At 37.6% G+C, this 17699-nt stretch overlaps 1 protein-coding gene across 2 annotated transcripts; it reads left to right on the top strand.

The window, feature by feature from the left end:
- Positions 1-293: 293 nt before the first annotated feature.
- Positions 294-14300, top strand: LOC121427798 (45 kDa calcium-binding protein-like). 2 transcript variants are annotated; one of them, XM_041624359.1, is made up of 7 exons: positions 294-397; positions 5551-5912; positions 8296-8432; positions 10004-10117; positions 11224-11373; positions 11879-12054; positions 13767-14300. In XM_041624359.1, the coding sequence occupies exons 2-7, from the start codon at positions 5575-5577 to the stop codon at positions 13941-13943; spliced, it is 1092 nt and encodes a 363-aa protein (XP_041480293.1). In that variant the 5' UTR covers positions 294-397; positions 5551-5574; the 3' UTR covers positions 13944-14300. The 2 variants fall into 2 exon arrangements, with proteins under 2 accessions (XP_041480293.1, XP_041480292.1); XM_041624358.1 differs by lacking the exon at positions 294-397 and adding an exon at positions 493-519.
- The last annotated feature ends 3399 nt before the right edge of the window (positions 14301-17699 follow it).

The following is a 17699-nucleotide window of genomic DNA, read 5'->3' as shown; positions in this document are numbered from 1 at the left end:
AAAAACGGCATATTTTACATTTATACTCTTAAGGGGGGGGGGGGGACGGGCCGATGTGCCCTCCGCCTGGGCCGCCACGGGGTGGGGGGCTGAGGGTTCTTCTTTTTATTTGCCAGTAGTCTTGGCTTAGACCAAAAGCTTCAGTCTCTGTATGTTGGTTGCTCCTCTGAACTACGTTGGATTACCCCAGGCCCAGAAACGACGGTTATTCCTGTCTAGTCTTGGAAAGGAGTCTGCTACTTTTATTAGTTAAAGCGCGCGTCAAATTCAAGTCTGTGTGGGGATGGGAGATCAAGACTAGATGACTTTACTTCAAACATGACGTGTGTAGTGTGATGTTTGTGACGACGTCTCTTGTCTTAAAATTAAATATTACCCTACATCTTTTGCAGAAAATGTAAGTTTTATCTTATTGGCTTCAATAAACCTTTTTTCTGTGGTTAGTATGAATGAGGTGTATACTATGGTTGATCGACCAGCATTTGATGAGCATCAGTGAGTAAAAAAATGACAGCTCTGGTGAGTGAGACGCAGAGTTGAGTGAGACGAGTTCAGTCCCACATGTTCTAAAAAAAGTTGTTCGACAGGTCAGATAATAATACTAGTCGGACAATGGAAGGATCGAACTAAAATTTAAGAACCCAATTCATAAGATAAACCAATAAGGAATGAGATGAGATGACAAAGATGTCTGGTGATTGTGTAATAATGGAAGTAGAAACAGAGGGATGGAATGAGGGGAACACCTTAATAGAGAAGGAATGAAGATGACAAAAGAGAATTGGAGGAAAGGCATTCAGAGAAGAATGAATGAATGACAACTGAATATAATTAAACTCATATAACCTAAGTTCAGACTGCAAGGGCAGTGCTGAAAAGAAATGCAAATGAACTACGTCTAGACAGAACAGAAATGTAAAACACCTGAAGAAAACAAAGTCAAAGGAAATAAACAAAATAGCAAAATGACAAAATAACCATCCTACAACAACAACAGTCAAGTTATATCTAACTTTGTCCTTACTGTTACATGTAGCCTAGACAGCTGGCAGCCATCTGTTTCTAATCTAGGAGTTTTAAACATTTTTATTGATTTGTTTTAAATTTCTCCCTGTAGCAGTGTAGGTGTCATAGACGGCTTGCGAATTGCGATCGTGCAGCCGCCACTAAAAATTTCAGGTCCTTCTGCCTTTCTGGTTGACAATTCCCTCGAGTCTCGACGGCGAAGGCCGTGGCTCATCGGTTGTTTTTACTTTGTAGAATTAAAAATGTATAAAAAGAATTGGACCAAAATAAAGATTATTATTTCATTTTGGCCTGAATTGAAGTGAAATGCTCCCAAATGAGAAAAAATAAACTTAAAAAAAAATAAAATGGAAAAAAAAGTAAGAAAAAAAGAAAAGGAAAAAAAATCAAATCGCGTGATTTGAAGAATTGACAAACAGTAGCAACATCGACTACATTGGAAGTAAATAAATAAACATTGGCATATTCATATTTTGAGCGTACACTGTTCCTTTGATTATATCATTTTTTAACAGAAATGAATCTAATCTAATGTTAATAAAATGTCAGGAATTTTTTAATAAAACCCCAGAAACTGACAGTTAGCCCTAGGAGTAATCACTCATTCAATGAACAAGGTTTATATAATGTAACCTTGTTCTCAGGACAATGGTTGGTATGCCAATGTATGAACAAGGTTATATCATAACCTTGTTCATTGAATGAGTGATTGGAAATAGAAACTTTTAGTGTACATAAGCAAGTGTTGAATTGTCTAATTATGTTGAGATGTTAATTATGTTTTCATCCAGGGGCCTCATTTTCCCCCATCAGGCATGTTCAGTTCATAGGCTTCCAGTCGGAAAAAAAATGAGGGAAAGTGGTGAATTTCACAACAGTACTGGCATGTACCATAATCATATCTTAGTAAACTAAGTCAAGATAAAATTTAATGCACATTATGGGATGGGTACAGTACTCGCCTCCTTTAAGTGGCAATGCTTCTTTCAAAGTTTTTATTTTGAGGTGCTGCTAAGTTTGTGCTCCTCTTGGCCAAGTGCATTATGACATTTTTATTCTCAATTATATGTGCTAGGGAACTGTCTCAAACACCTCACCAACAGCAATCCCATTGAAGCTTGTAAAGTTGAGCAGTGAGCTAAAAACTAACTGGGGGCCTTATTTACCCCATGGCCTCAATCTCCTTACTTACCCCTAGTGCTTGATACAAAGTTTTTTAGAACTGCATACTATAATCCTGCACTGGCCGCACAGAAATATTAACGCTAACGGAGGCTCTGTCACAAGTGATAATGTCACAGCGATGACTGATGCTAATTAATGTCTAGTCACAACAACAATATGTTTTTTTTTTCATCCTGGTTCAATTGTTTGAAATCATAATCCAAAAGATGTGACTGGGCATACTGTTTTGTGCTATTTTTTGTGGGATGGCTTTAGCCAAGGCTCCACATTAACTTTTTTTGGTGGTGGCCCGAACGGGCCACCAAAACCTTCAAATAATTTTTTTTGGTGGCCCATTAGTAAAGTTTGGTGGCCCGAAAAATATAAAGAAAAACATTAATTTAAAATGAATAAAACAAATTGAAATATTCTGCAGTCACTAACACGTACCACTATTCTTTGTACATCTTGTATGTAAATCGTGCTTGCTGTTATTTTACTTTGCTTATTTTGTGGTAATATATAAATTGTTCTATCATTGTAAATATGAAATGATTGAAAGAGAATAAAAGAATTGTATTGTTCCCAGGTTGTGGACTTTTAATCTCCGTATCGACACACACTCAAAAGTAAATAAATAGTGCATATACATGTAGCAAACTCAGATAGATTTACAAAACAATTATTTTTCCTTTCTTCCTTTTTGATCATAAAACCTAGATTATGCAGGCCCCAAATCCAGTTTATTTTCATGTGTAAAAGGGGGAAATAAAAAAAATCAATTTTAGAATAGTATACTGAAAAAAGAAATCAAAAATTGTAAAAAATGAATAAGTGAAATAAAAAAAAAAGAAAAAATGAAGAAAGAAAAAACAAAGAACAGGAAAAAAACATTTGAGAAAAAACAAAAGAAAATGTAAGAAAAATGAATAAGACAAAATTATCAAAAAATGGGGAAAATTATTATTATTATTCAGTAGAAACATGTTCTTTAATCAGGCATATTCAATGGGAAGGGGTATAAATGGTTTAATCACTGTAAAAAAAATGAAAGAAAAAAATGAGAAAACGGCAAAAATTATCTGGAAAAAACAGTGAGAAAATTCCTTCCCTATATTTGACAAAATGATGGAAAAATTCACATTTCATATCAATGACATGCCTTCCCAAAGTATTTACTTCCTTAAGAGTGGTTTAAGAAGTCATTTGTAAACAAGAAAGAAAGAAGCTGCATATTTATTTTTGGCTAGAAGAGACACAGCTTCGAAATAAACCAAATATCAACATACATACAAATGCACATATGGGACTGTGATGTACTCACCTATGTGTTTTATGTGTATTAATGCATTTGGAAATCGATCTTTTTGAGTCAAAAGAGAGGTCATAATTCCTCCTTTTAATGCTTGCAGATAATCAGGTTTCAGTAATACGGACTGTAGAAGGGCATTTCATTGGTGTAAAATGTGACTTTGACGTAGATTTTCAGAGTTCTGGGGAAGATTTCTTAGCAGTAACATTTCGTATCGCAGCTCCCTGAGTCTGAATAGTCAGCTCGCGCACAGCTAGCTAGCTGCAGTGGTTTCATGCACGCAAAGCTCAGCCAGACAGCCGGCGCGGCCGGCTGAATAATAGTTACTGTATGCTAGCGGTAGGCCTACGTACTGTCATGACTATGCAATCTTTGTGTGTGTGTATTTGTGTGTAGATTAACAAAAAAGGCGCATGACGAATTGGCTTGCAATTTGAAGTGTAGAAAGTCGATAAATACATGCAAAATCGGGAGAAAAATTGCGCTACTTTGAAAATTATTGGTTGCCCGATTCGGGCCACCAAAACTTAACATTTTTTCAATAATGGTTGCCCGAGATGAATTTTTGGTGGCCCCGGGCCACCGCTAATGTCGAGCCTTGCTTTAATGCTTTGTTAGTGATAACAGCATTTCTTTGTGGCCAATAACTGTTTTTTTGTTGGCATGATTTGATATGGTGACTTAATTTTGTTTATGACTGGCTTGTTTGTAATAGATTGTCATTGAATATTTTGAAAACAAAATTTGTGATTTTCAGAAATAAGCAAAATAAAAGATTAGACTACTCTAGTGTTAAACTGTTTCTGAACAGGTCTGAAATAGAACAATGTTCTACTTTCACATACCTGGGCGTACAATTAGACGAGTTTCTTACATGGGATTCTCACATTAATACAACAAGTACAAAAATATCTAAAATTACTGGTATTATGAATAATGTTAAGCATATATTACCACTCAAACTTTTATTTACAATGTATAATGCCTTTATATTGCCCCATGTTTTGTATTGTAATGTTGTGTGGGCTTCTCTACATGCTTCTAAGTTATTAAGAATATATCGCTTACAAAAGAAAGCCCTTCGCATATGTGCAAATACCCATTACCTAGCTTCTTCCCTACCCTTGTTTCGCCGTTTTTCAACATTGAATGTGTATGACTCTAACAAATTATCGGTTGCTTCATTGATGCAAAAGTTTTTTACCAAACGTCTCCCTCCCTATCTAACTCAAATGTTTTGTTTAAATGTGAATGTTCATTCTTATTCTACCCGGCAGTCAACCAACTTTCACCTCTGGAAAACAGAAACCAATAATCTCTCAAAGTCAGTCCGTCATCTTGGCCCTATTATTTGGAATTCCTTGCCTCTTGAAATTCAACGCACACAATTCAATTCACTTTTTAAAAAACGATTGAAAAAATTCTTCCTCTCCAACCTAAATAACCGTTAAACAATTTTCCACTCGGCATTTTAGAGGGCCGGAGTATGGCGTCGCAACAGTATTTCATTCTTTATCCATCTCAGGCTGGTTGCTTGCATTTATCAAATGCAGCCCTATTTTCCTGTTTGTGTTTTTTTTTTTCATGGTTCACTTAGCGACCGGCTGGCATGTCGTCAGTGTTTTGGTTTGTAAGAAAATACTGACGACGTGCCCGCCGATCATCGCAATCAAGCTATACTGTTGGGGCGACACATTCCGGTGTTCTATTTGTTAGCTATTATCTATAATCATTCTTATGTTTTATTCTTGGTTTCCCTTTTTTCAAGCCTTTGAGGCTTTTTGGGATACCTTTTTCTTTCATTATTTTTTCTTAATCTCAATGTTTCATGATTATATTTTTATATTTATGTTCAAAATAATGTATGATATTTGTATGTTTTTACTTGTATATAATATTGAAAGAAATAAATGAGAGTATTTCTGCTCTCCCACAATCATACTGTTGCTGAAAGATTGAATGAAAAGAAATTGGCAAATTTTGAAGCTGAGCTGATTATGTACCTACATATACATTTTTCTTACAATTTCTTTTTATTTGGTTTCCAGTCAGCTTTCTCAACAAGTTGGACCATGTCTTTCAGCATTACCATGAAGTGGCCTTTGCCTTCCCTTATTGTGTGTGCAATAATCCTTACAAACATGACCTTGGACTCCCTCGCTCTGCCCGCCGTATTGAGAGACAGTGGAAAACTGAAAATGGATGGCAATAAGAGTGGCAACGAGATAGACAACCAAGAGCTCAATCCAGAATTATTTCCGAACAACCACATTGATGCCGTTAAGATGGAGAGGAATGGAGCGTTGAATAAAGAATTCCAACAGGAGCTGTTCTGGGGACCCGCCCACGAGGAGATGAACGATGTGCAGGAGGAGGAAGGGAGGCAGCGGCTCAACGAAATTTTCAAATTGTAAATATTCATTTGGGTGCTAATTTTCTGTTTATAATATTGATATTATGAATTGTCAGCAAAATTGAAATGAAATCAACAATTTTTGCTCATTATTCTGTTGGTTAGTTACTAAATATCTTTACCTTTACCCGAGATTCTGGAAGAGCGCTGTGGATCCCAGCAGTCAGACTTCCACTGCAAAAGAGTATAAATCCAAAATGAATTTTTGTAGTTGCCTGTACGTACCAAGTTCTGGAGAGCATTTCATGAAAGGTCTTGTCAGACATTTTATCCAACAAGTCTTGTTTGATCCCGCATACATTCGTAAATTCCGAAGCTTCGTTATTCTGAAGGTTCGTATATTCCGAAGGTTCGTTATTCCAAATGTTCATATTTCCGAAGGTTCGTTAGTCCGAAAATGAAATGAGGTTCGTTAGTCCGAAAACGATATGAGGTTCGTTAGTCCGAAAACGAAATGAGGTTCGTAATTCCGAAGGTTCGTTAGTCCGAAAACGTTTAAGTTGTTGTGAAAGGCCATCTATGTATGGCAAGACTGTACAAATCGGTCAAGAAGGGTCTTGTTAAATGCCTGTTCGACAGAGCAGCACGTATTATAACTCACCCGCCTGAACTCCCGAAAGAAAGAGCACACATATGTGGCGCCTTATACAGCAACGGCTACCCACGCCGTTTTATCAAGAACACTTTCAAGAAAAAACAACCACCTAGGGGTCAGAAGGTTTTCAAGACTTGTACAGTCTTGCCATACATAGATGGCCTTTCACAACAACTTAAACGCCGATTAGAAGGTCACGGTATCCAAACGGTTTTCCGCTCGGACACCACCTTACACAAACAGCTTGTACACCCCAAAGACCCTATCCCTGATCACAGACGTGATGGCGTAGTATACAACATTCCTTGCCAGGGATGTGACGGGTCTTACATCGGAGAGACAGCCCGACCGATAGTTGAACGCATTTCTGAACACAAGCGCGATGTTCGGTTACAGCGAACCGACACATCCGCGGTGGCAGAACATGCTTGGGAGGAGCAACACCACCCAGATTGGGAGGGTGTACATTGCATTGCCAAAGAAAGACATTGGTATACACGCAGGATTAAGGAGGCTATTAGTATACGTCTTTGTCCCAACAACTTCAACAGAGACAGCGGGATCGACATCCCCGATTTCTGGATGCGAACCATCCGACAGCACAATACCCCCTTACCTGGCAGTGCACGCCGACCCGATCGTTCCCGGCCCCGATCGAGGGACCGCTCAGCTAGTCAACCCCCGCCCACGGGAAACTAGCGAGCCCGCCAATTTTTTGGTCTCATTTGCATATTGCCGACCCACGGCGTATTTGCATATACCCCCGGCTTATTTGCATAACTCCTGACCAATCGCACAACGGATCAGTGCCCACCTATTGTTCTCGCGTTCGTGCGTACGGTCTTGAAGATAAGTATAAATAGAGTACGATATATGACAATTTTCGTCACTTGATAAAGAGTTGCAGCGGCACTCGAAAGCTCGTGAACTTGTAAGCTAGTGAACACTTTTTGCGAGAGTGATCACAAATTTCCTAGAAAGCCAGTGAACACTTTTTGCGAGAGTGATCACAAATTTCCTTGTTGACCATAGTAGATTGCGAGACAAATGAATACCCTCTAGCGATTATGAACCAAATTTGTTTGTTATAATATTCTATAAAGCATTTGCCAAAGAAACTTGGAAAAATGAATTCAGCATCATACTTAAATCCCATGCCGATGTAGCCAATGGAATGCAACCGCTTGTGTCTTATAACCGTGGACTGAAACATTCTCATGCAATCGAATATCTATATTCTGAAGACTGAAATAATGTTTTCAGTTGAATTTTGAAGTTTTTATGAAATTTGTTCTTGATGCATTTCTTATGTATTAAAAGTACAATTTGAATATATACTTGAAAATCTGAATACATAGAAGAAGAGTAAAATAATGAGAGGAAAATATGTGTATTTTTCAGGAACTTTTCTCTACCAAGCTATCATACTGAGAAGCAAGTTGCCAACTCGTGCCCTTTTCATACATGCATCATGAAAATGTAACAGAACCATAATTTGATATTCAACCAACTTTTGCTCAATCCTTTGATAATGTTTTCCTGTAATTCTTTTTTACTGAGACCATATTCCTTCATGTGCCTTCTATAAATCTAATATTTAGGGAATATTGGATGGAATTGAGTGGGATGCGAAGAAATATTGTTCTTCAGCGAGTAACAATGTTTCTACACATCCCATGAAAATTGGTCATCCAATATTGTTATTATTACTTAGATACCCTCAAAATATATCTGCGCCTCTAAAACCCTACATCTAAATAATAATTTGAATTATTTGTCTTCCAGGGCTGATAAAGATGGGGATAACTATTTAACGCATGATGAGCTTACAGCGTGGATCGAGGAGAAGACAGCCGAGCATTACAGTGAAGCTGTTTCATCTAGCCGTCAAGGCTTTCCCTCGGTAGATACCAACAAAGATGGTGAGTCATATCAAAGCCCTGGGGGTGTTTCACAAAGTATGACTTAGGTCGCACTTAAATGTCGACGCGTACATGATATGCAACAAGCAATCTTATTGATCAATACGCAGTAGTGCGCGTCCTCTTTGCATGACCTGACCAATACTGTCATGCCTTTTATACCACGCGCAACTAGTCATTTAAGTGCGACTCTAAGTCATACTTAAATATTTGTGAAACACCCCCCCTGGTGGGTGTTTCATAAAGCTATTCGTAAAGTTACAAACGATTTTACTCATGACTGGAATATTTTCTTAGGTCATAACTCAATTATATAGGGATATCACATAGAAAGGATCACCAGTCGTGCGTAAAGTCATTCGTATCTTATGAACAGCTTTATGAAACACCCACATGCTGCATTAAAGTTACTATTATGGTTTGCTTTGTCATTCAGTCATTTCAAAGCTCTGCTGCATTAAAGCAGGGAGCAACACTGGCACTGGTCCGACGGTCCAAGACCAGTAAAAATTGCTGTCGGGCCATTTATTTTTAGAAATAGCCAGATGTACTGGTCCGACATGACCAGTAAAAAATGCATCTTACTGATACAAATGATATATATTTTCTCCTCTTTTGTAAATAGTAAAAATGGATCGTGCATCTTCAAAAATGAGAAATGTCTCTTATGAATTATTATGTGGGGGCAATAAAATTAATTAAAGTCAGCAAAATAAACTCAGTCTCTTTTCATGTTTTTATTTACTTTGGGGCACCAGTAAATTTTATGTTCGGACCAGTAAAAAATTGAAAAATTGGGGATCTATTGGCCTGACATGAACAGGTTGGACAAGTACATGTACATGTACTATGGTGATGATGCTCAACAGCAAATCAGAATTACAAATATTTAATGGAAGTGACCAGTGGATTGATGATAGTTTCTTTTATATCCTACATTGATTAAATCCTGCATAGTGATTGGTTCAAATAGCATCATGTGACCATATATGATATTGCTTGAAGTCAGAACTCGATATATTTTTCGCCATACCAATATTCTGACATCATTATTTCAGAAAACTGTATATTCAACTAAACTCTCAGGCGCACTGGTCAGCGAGCTGTCTCTCCCGGGCAAGTCCCAGGATGCGTCGGCGCAGGCACTAATCCGCGTTCCGCTGAGCGTGGTGGCTTTGGGAGAAATAGATGGAGAAGAGCGTTGTGGCCTAGTGGAGTAGTCTCCGGACTTTAAAACAGAGGGTCGTGGGTTCGAATCCCAGCCATGGCGTAATTTCCATCAGCAAAAAATGTATCCACAATGTGCTGCACTTGACCCAGGTGAGGAGAATGGGTAGCTGGTAGGATTTATTCCTTGAATGCAATAGCGCCTATTAATATGGGGGCTCAACTACTGCCGGGGTAATGAATATAATACCAAGTATCAAAGCGCATTTGAGTGTATGCACTTAGTAACTGCACAATATAAATGGACATATTATTATTATTATAAGAGTGGTCACTTGTGTGATGTGCAGAACTCAAATGCCTTGTTATAATTTATTTTTTTGTGTGTGTTATTTTTTCTCCAGGGTTTTTACAGTGGGATGAATACAGGGAACAATTTTTCAGGTATAGAGGTATAGATGAGATGCAGCTAAAGGCGTATCGGGAAGGCAAGATCAGCATTGGTGAAACATTAGAAGGTGAGTGGCATTTGTTTACATTCACATGATGCAGTAGCGCAATGAGCCAAAAATTTGAGGGGGCCAGATACATGTATGGCGGATAGACGGAAAGGTATGCAAGCGAGCAAATATTTTTATCCTGCTGATACAAAAATGCAATTCTTGGATAGATTTTGACAAAAGTCAGAAAATAGAGTACTAGTATTTCACTCTTTCCATATCCTTTACTCTTCTTTCTTTTTCTCCCTACTTTTTTTGACGTGAAACATTTGGGAGCCATGATCCCCAAACCCTCCTCCCCCATCTGTACTTAAAGAACAATTCACAGTATTAATTCAGATGATTTACTTGTACCTGTAGTTACGTCTTTTGTAGATGCAATCGAAACTCAATTGTTAAGTTTAGGTGGAGATTAAAATGATGAGATTTCTTGTGGTTTTGCCCTCTCTCCACAGGCCAGGGGGGGGGGGGTTCCCCACTTGTTGTTTCTAGTGGCATGGACATGAGTCATATGATAATCAACGAACTTGAAAGTTAGCCAGATTTCCTAATCTTGATAACTCTAGGGTCATTTTGACTCTAAGGTTTGTGATGTAATCATTGAGTGGTCTGATATCTAATGATAAAAATAAAAATGGGCCAATGACACTACCTTGGGGCACACCTGTAATAACAGATCTGGTTTAGAAAACTGACCATGACAAAAAACTATTTGTGTTCGTTGAAATAAGTAGCTTTTGACCCATTCTATTTTTCTGATCCGCTTTTACCATAACATTTCAATTTCTTTGATAATAATTTGTGAAATTGAAATGAAATCGAAGCATTTTGAAATATCAAGAAGACAATTTTAGGTGATTCTCGAGTATACATTATTAACTCATTACATAACACAAGGTTTAGACTAGTGCTGGTCCTTTGATATTTTCCCCTCCACACTCTGCGCACCATCCACTGCACGTTTTCCTCCACACTGCACTTACCCAGTGATCGGTAAAATTTGAGGGTCGCGCAATCATCTGGGCCATGTTTAGACAGGCTTCAACATTTCCAATTGGCCAAAATTGATATTGCCAGTATACGCTGAATACTTGGTAAATGTGTATGAATGATCTCTTTTACAGAGGACTATGCCATGTATCGTGATCGATGGGACAGGGCGGATGAGGATAATGACAATGCTCTGAGTATCGAGGAGTTCTTGGCATTCCTTCATCCTGAGCATTGTAAGAGCATGGTGAGCATGCTAGTGGAAGAAGTCCTACACGATCTCAGTGAGTATAGATATACTTAAAAAAAATACTTGGTAGGCATTTGAGGGGAATGATTTTGGTAATGATTATGGTGGTGGCGGTGGTAGTGATGGTCTTAAGGAAACCAAAGCCCAAGAAGAGAAGCAATCTTATTGGAAAGCGTAAATGAGAGGAACAATTTTTAAAAAGTCCATCAAAATCGGTTATGGAATAAGCAAGTGATGGACGTATAAAAAGTCTTGTTGTACTTTCTGTGGGGATCCTCAAATTGGCAAATGTGCTTTTTTGTAAATGGTATAGTTTGAAGATACATTGGAATCCGTCAAAATCTGTAATTGATCTGATATCTGGAAAGCAGTGAGAGGCGTCATTTGGACGCATTAAGTGATATATTATCATTATCATCGTGGGGAAGGTTGTTCAACAATTTTGGTGCCACTATTCTCAAAAGCTGTTTCACCTAGTATTTTGATATTCCATTTTGATGTAGGATATTTGTTAACTCATTTTTTTTTGTGTATTTCAGATAAAAACTTGGATCAGGCTCTGAACCTCAGAGAGTTCCTTGCCCTTCCCGATGATGAGCAGTATGACGTTGATAAGATAGCGGAGAAAGAGGAGTGGGTCCGAGAACGAAAGAAGGAGTTTGAAGAAAATATTGACCTGGATGGAGATGGGATAGCAGACTTCGAAGAGTTGTCGGTAAATCATTTTCTTTATAACGAATCTTATCAATATCTTAATGATTGCACAATATCATTTACATCAATGAACCTTTCCCAAAATCATAGACAAGTCATAATCAAGTGTTAACCCTAAATAGACTGGGCTATTTCGACGCCTAAGAAGACTGGGGGGGCTGATTCAGCCCCCCCTTATGATCTTGGCTGTCGATCGCGCGATCGCGACGAAAATTGGCACACGCATTACCCATGGCATTATCTACAAAACTATAACATCAAATTCTGCAAAAAATCTCATGTCTCATTAATTATGCTAATTTATGCATAAACTCATAAGTTTGCTCTAATTAATAAAATAATGCCCCTGAAATGCTAATTTTTGTTTCACATACTCTAGATAGGCATCTGATCAAATTGATTTTAAAAAAATGTCAAAATCACATTTATTTTCTTATGTATTCTAATGTTTTCTAAATTTCTTATGTATTTCTTTGATTTTCAACTCTTTGTTTTTTATTGTTTTTTCAATGTAAATTGTCGGGGACTTTATTTTGACCATAAACAAGACAAAATTAATTGATTTTAAGCAGTAAAAGGAAAAATAATGATACATTGTATATGAATTTTGGCTAAGAACACTGTTTGCATTGGATTTGTACACAAATTCATGTTTTTGAGTAATTTTGGGTCTGCATTCACTTATGAAATGTTGCGTAATTTTGTAACCGCGTACCGCGGGGGTCACAATTTTGGTCTCAAAAGTTGCGCGAGACTTGAAAGTAAAAAGTCAGAGAGCGACACGGTAAAAAAATCTCGCGCGGCGGATATATTTCGCGAAAAATGTCGAGGGGGGGGCTGAATCAGCCCCCCCAGTCTTTTTAGGGTTATAACTAAAATCAGGATGAACAAAACTTTTGAAAGAAAAAGAGAAGGATATTCCACAAACTCTTCAAAGTCTGCTATCTAATTTCCATCCAAGCTGATATAATTCATGAACATCAGTTCATAGATCCATATAATCCACATCATAGAAATGTTCCTTCTCCTCTCCCTGAATTGAAGCATGTCTGTAGCTTTGGGAAAGGTACAATGATGTGGACTATATGGTTCTATGAAGTGGTTACCATGAATTATATCAGCTTGGATGGAAATTAGATAGCAGACTTTGAAGAGTTTGTGGAATATCCGTCTCTTTTTCTTCAAAAGTGTTGTTCATCCTGATATAAAACTTAATTATGACTTGTCAATGATTTTGGGAACGGTTCATTGATGTAAATTGTATTGCACAATCATTCAAATTTTGATAAGAATCTTTCTGAAAATTTGATTTCGATCACCAATCATATTTGTTGGGCCCTCTCTGTAATGTTTCCATTTTGTCATCTAGATTATCTAGAGTAGAGTATGTACTATATTTCTTAAATGTTATTGTACATGTATTTGTGTTGTACTTTTGTATCAATCATATTTAATGTAAATTGTATACTATTTAGCCCTAAGGCTGCCACATGTTATTTTTTTTATACTGTAATTAATGAATAAATAGAATAAATAGATTCAGATATCTTTAGCATGCTGATAAGTCTCATTTTCAAGTGATGTATGTTTCATATAAATTGATTTGACAACTTTCTCACAAATAGGCATGAAAGCTGGGTTCCTTTTTTATTGACTCACCCTGTTAAGCCTTGCTTATATTGAATGTGTCTGATATTAATTTCTACCAACCAGAAATACATGGACCCTAGGAACAAACAGCATGCCGAGAGCGAAGCAAGGCATCTGATGGGAGTCGCTGATTCAGATGGAGATGGCAAGCTATCAGCCAGGGAAGTTAACAACAGTTACTTTGTTTTCTTGGGCAGTAAAGTCTACAACTACGCCAGAAATGTCCACGACGAGTTCTAGACCGATCGTCAGGTTCATCTGTCATGACGTCTGTCATAAAGTACTAGTATTACTACAGTGCCCGGGGGAGAGGGGGTGGGGGGCACTCACATATATTGGTGGTACGGGGACGTGCCGCTTTGACAACCCCCTTTTTAAGACCTAATTTTAAGTTCTCTAGATACTACGAATGATAAAAGTTCAGTTCAGAAGCCGCCCAGCCCCGCTCGCAAGACCCCCGTATGAGTTCCCCAGCCCTGGCAAAATAAGCCAGTTCGCAGTTCCTTTCTGCACATGGTCAAAGATTCTGCGCATGATCAGAGGAAGGTCATTTGTACTAAAGTGACATGGTGGTTTAAAATCAAATGAGGTAAGCACCAACTTTGATGTCTTTATTATTCATGTATTTTTTTGAATCGTGTTTTCCATTTACATCCACAAAAAATAACAATGCGTCCACGAACGACTGGTATTTCACAGTTTGCCAAGTACATTGTGCAACATGCTATGATGTGTATTCAAGGCAGGAATGCAACGAATACTTTCATAAAGTGTCTATTGGTGTGCTATTCTAGTCACCTGGGGACCGTTTCATGAAAGTTGTCTTTCTCCGACAGTTACCATAGTAACAGTCAGAGGCCAGTGCCTTTCAGCCAATCAAAACCAAGGATTTCACTGAAAATGTCAGCACTGACAATTTAGTCAGTGCTGACAACTTTCATGAAACACCCACCTGGTCTATTCAATTTCTTCACCCTGCTATGTTAGGCATGCTTACGTAATATCTTGCTTTGAAATCTGCCTATCATTATGAAAGAAGTAAAAGGTCATTTGACCTAAATTGTCCATAAAGTAACTACGAACTGGTCTATTGTCAAGCGCAAGCGCTGCATGCGAGAGATGGGTGCATGGCTTTGCAACTCCCTCCATATAACTAGTAGCCGCTCCATGCATGGCTAGCACATGCAAAGCGCTCGTGCGCACCGTACCTACAGTGCCGCGATCCTGTTCTGTAGACCCTGTTTTTCACACTGCCCGGTATACATTTAGTTCCCAAGACCCTGTACTTTACCCTTGTAGTCAGTTCCTTAGACCCCTATTTCAGAGTTTCGTGAAGCACACTCCCATCAAAAATAATTGAGTGCCCCCCCTCCCTGGGCTAAAGTGGAGCTTTTTTAAGCATACTTCACAGGTGGAGATGCCCTCTGTTATTATAGAAGTACTTTCTACTGTATTTTTTTCCCAAACTGCCAGGATTTATGGAAAAAACTGATTTTCCATACATGCTTTTAACAGTAGATCTTGACTATCTTGGACAACTTGACTAGTATTACCAACCTATCTAGCATTACCAGCATATGATAGGGCAAATCCACCTTATCTGTAGGTTGTTTCATAAAAGCTGTTTTTAAGTTATGAATGACTTTAAGAACGACTGGTGATCCTTTCTTGTGGTAAATGATATTCACCATATTTGGTGACTCAGTATGTAAGAAAGGTTCACAAGTCGTTCTCAACTTACGAACAGCTTTATGAAACACCCACCTGCATAGATATCTTGAACAACAGAGAGTGAGTTATGTGAGTACTTCTCTGTTTTCCTTTCTCTTTCTATGTCCTGTTAGATCTTGTGTCCAAGCATACGGTTTAGATTATAGTAAACTTATGCTTTTGATTGGGCCTGAGTCAAACTGACTGGTCCACTAGTGCCTGGCCAATGGTGCCGATGACCGTTCCAATTTCCTGCAGAACCTTGGACCGATGAAATTAAACAATACAAAACAGGTCAAAGACTTAGATAACCAGTTTAAGAACTAAATTTCCAAACAGTGTCATATGATATATTAGTATGAAAATAAGATTATGGAGCAGGATTTCTCAATTTTCTTGCTTGAAGTTTATCATCAGCCTGTAATTTATGGAGATATTTTTGCATCCACCCTGCTTCATTTATTTTCAGTCTTTGGTGACTCTGAATTTCTTCTATATTTCATTGGTCTCCGCAGAAAAAGTCATAGGTGGGCAGCACTAAAAAAAAAAAACCCTGATGACTCAGGCCTACTTTGATGTCAAGTTCCGTGTTTGCAATAAACCTTGTGGGACATGAATGTTTTTGCCTTGCCCAAGAATGCATTATTTTATTTATAAATCTATTTACTGAAATGTTGCTGTGGGCATCTGTGATTAATGTCTGACATTGAGAGAGATGGTAGAAAATATTGCCCTCTCTGAAGCTTTAACGCATGTGTCAAAGGTGATGTTTGTATGAATTCATTGATGGCAGTATTTTCTGCTAAATATTTTAAAGTCAATATTAATATCATTATTACATTATCCTTTTTTGTATATTTATTGTGAAATTCAGGTTCATTTTCAAATGATTTGTGCTTCTAATTATCAGTACAATAAAAAAAGTGTTTTTTTTTGTAACACCAAGGAAACAGGATCTTGTGTTTTATGCTACTGATATTATCCTAATTTATAGATTTAAGCCTCAGCAAGTGAATAATTTGTGTATCCTGTGCTAGCTTTTCAAAAGATCGCAGTTAGAGTTTGCTACAAAGACAAGTTTGAATGTACATGGTTTTGTTTTTAAATATATTGAAGCATGTATATATTCATCATAATATAAGTTATAGAAGTAATATATGAGCAGAAGAGAATGAGAAGGCTTGCACTTTGCCAAATATATGTTCGTAATCATCAATTCCAGTTCATAGCTGGCAATTCAAAGAGCATCTGATGAACTGCTCCTAAACTTTTGCAAACTTCTTTATTTATTATCATTTGTAGAAATGGTGTGAAGATTTTTTTTATCTGTTTTTGTACAGATAACTATTATATATTGTGTAAAATGTAGTTCGCGAATTACATTTAAGAGTGCTCATGCTTTTGTGAGGAATAGAGAGAGAGAAAGAGAGAGGGGGGGGGGGGGGGGGGGGTGAGGAGTCAGGTGGGAGAGATTACTAATTATGAGTGTATCATGTGTAATTCTTTTGCTTTTTGTATTGGCTGCTTAAAATGCCTTTTTTTATTTTAGAAAAGTATGCCTGACAGTAATACCATATGGAAATCATAAAAAGAGTACTATGCTGAGAAGACAGTGGTACTAGTAGTCAATGTAGATTAATTTGCTTTGTGGAATAGATTTGCAGTATGGTACATTCTTCCTGCGTGATGTACATGTGTAATACACAGTAGCGTACCTTGGATTTTCCACGGGGGGGGGGGGCCAAATTGCCCTCAAAAAATTTGACAAGCAAAAAAAAAAGGTCTTCAACCACAAATAAAGGACATTTTGCACCAGAAAAAAAATTGACAAGCAAAAAAAAGGGCTTCAACTTCAAAGGAGGGGGCCACTGGTTGCTCGTCAGGGATCAGTTGTGACTCGTCAGGTACGCTAGTGGTAATACACCATGAATTGAACCAATTAACACAATGTGCTATTAATAACAATTCATCTTGCAAAGTTGCAGGTATGATTGCACGGGAGTGCTTATTAGCTTTTGTCGATCTTATTTTAAAAAAAAAATGTAGAAAATATTTCAAGCATTTTTGTAATAAATTAGCTGTCATCTAGAGCATTACATACATGCATGTATTTCAGAAGGCTCTTATTTTTCTTTTTCTTGTGCAGATTTTGAAGCTTTCATTTTTCTTATGTAGAACTTTAAGCTTAATGGTAGATATATATTTGGAGCAATATGTGCAGCATAAGTTAAGACATGTAGGCACACGCCTTTGGTTCATCAAGACAAATTAATGTGGCTGAATTTG

This window comes from Lytechinus variegatus, chromosome 14 (genome assembly GCF_018143015.1).
Source record: "Lytechinus variegatus isolate NC3 chromosome 14, Lvar_3.0, whole genome shotgun sequence".
NCBI classification, from domain to species: Eukaryota; Metazoa; Echinodermata; class Echinoidea; order Temnopleuroida; family Toxopneustidae; genus Lytechinus; species Lytechinus variegatus.
This window is presented reverse-complemented; position numbering and strand designations above follow the sequence as displayed.

Coding starts and splice junctions, on each gene's coding strand:
- LOC121427798 (XM_041624358.1), top strand. Junction 10,118..11,223: donor CATTGGTGAAACATTAGAAG/GTGAGTGGCATT, acceptor TCTCTTTTACAG/AGGACTATGCCATGTATCGT. Junction 11,374..11,878: donor AGAAGTCCTACACGATCTCA/GTGAGTATAGAT, acceptor TGTGTATTTCAG/ATAAAAACTTGGATCAGGCT.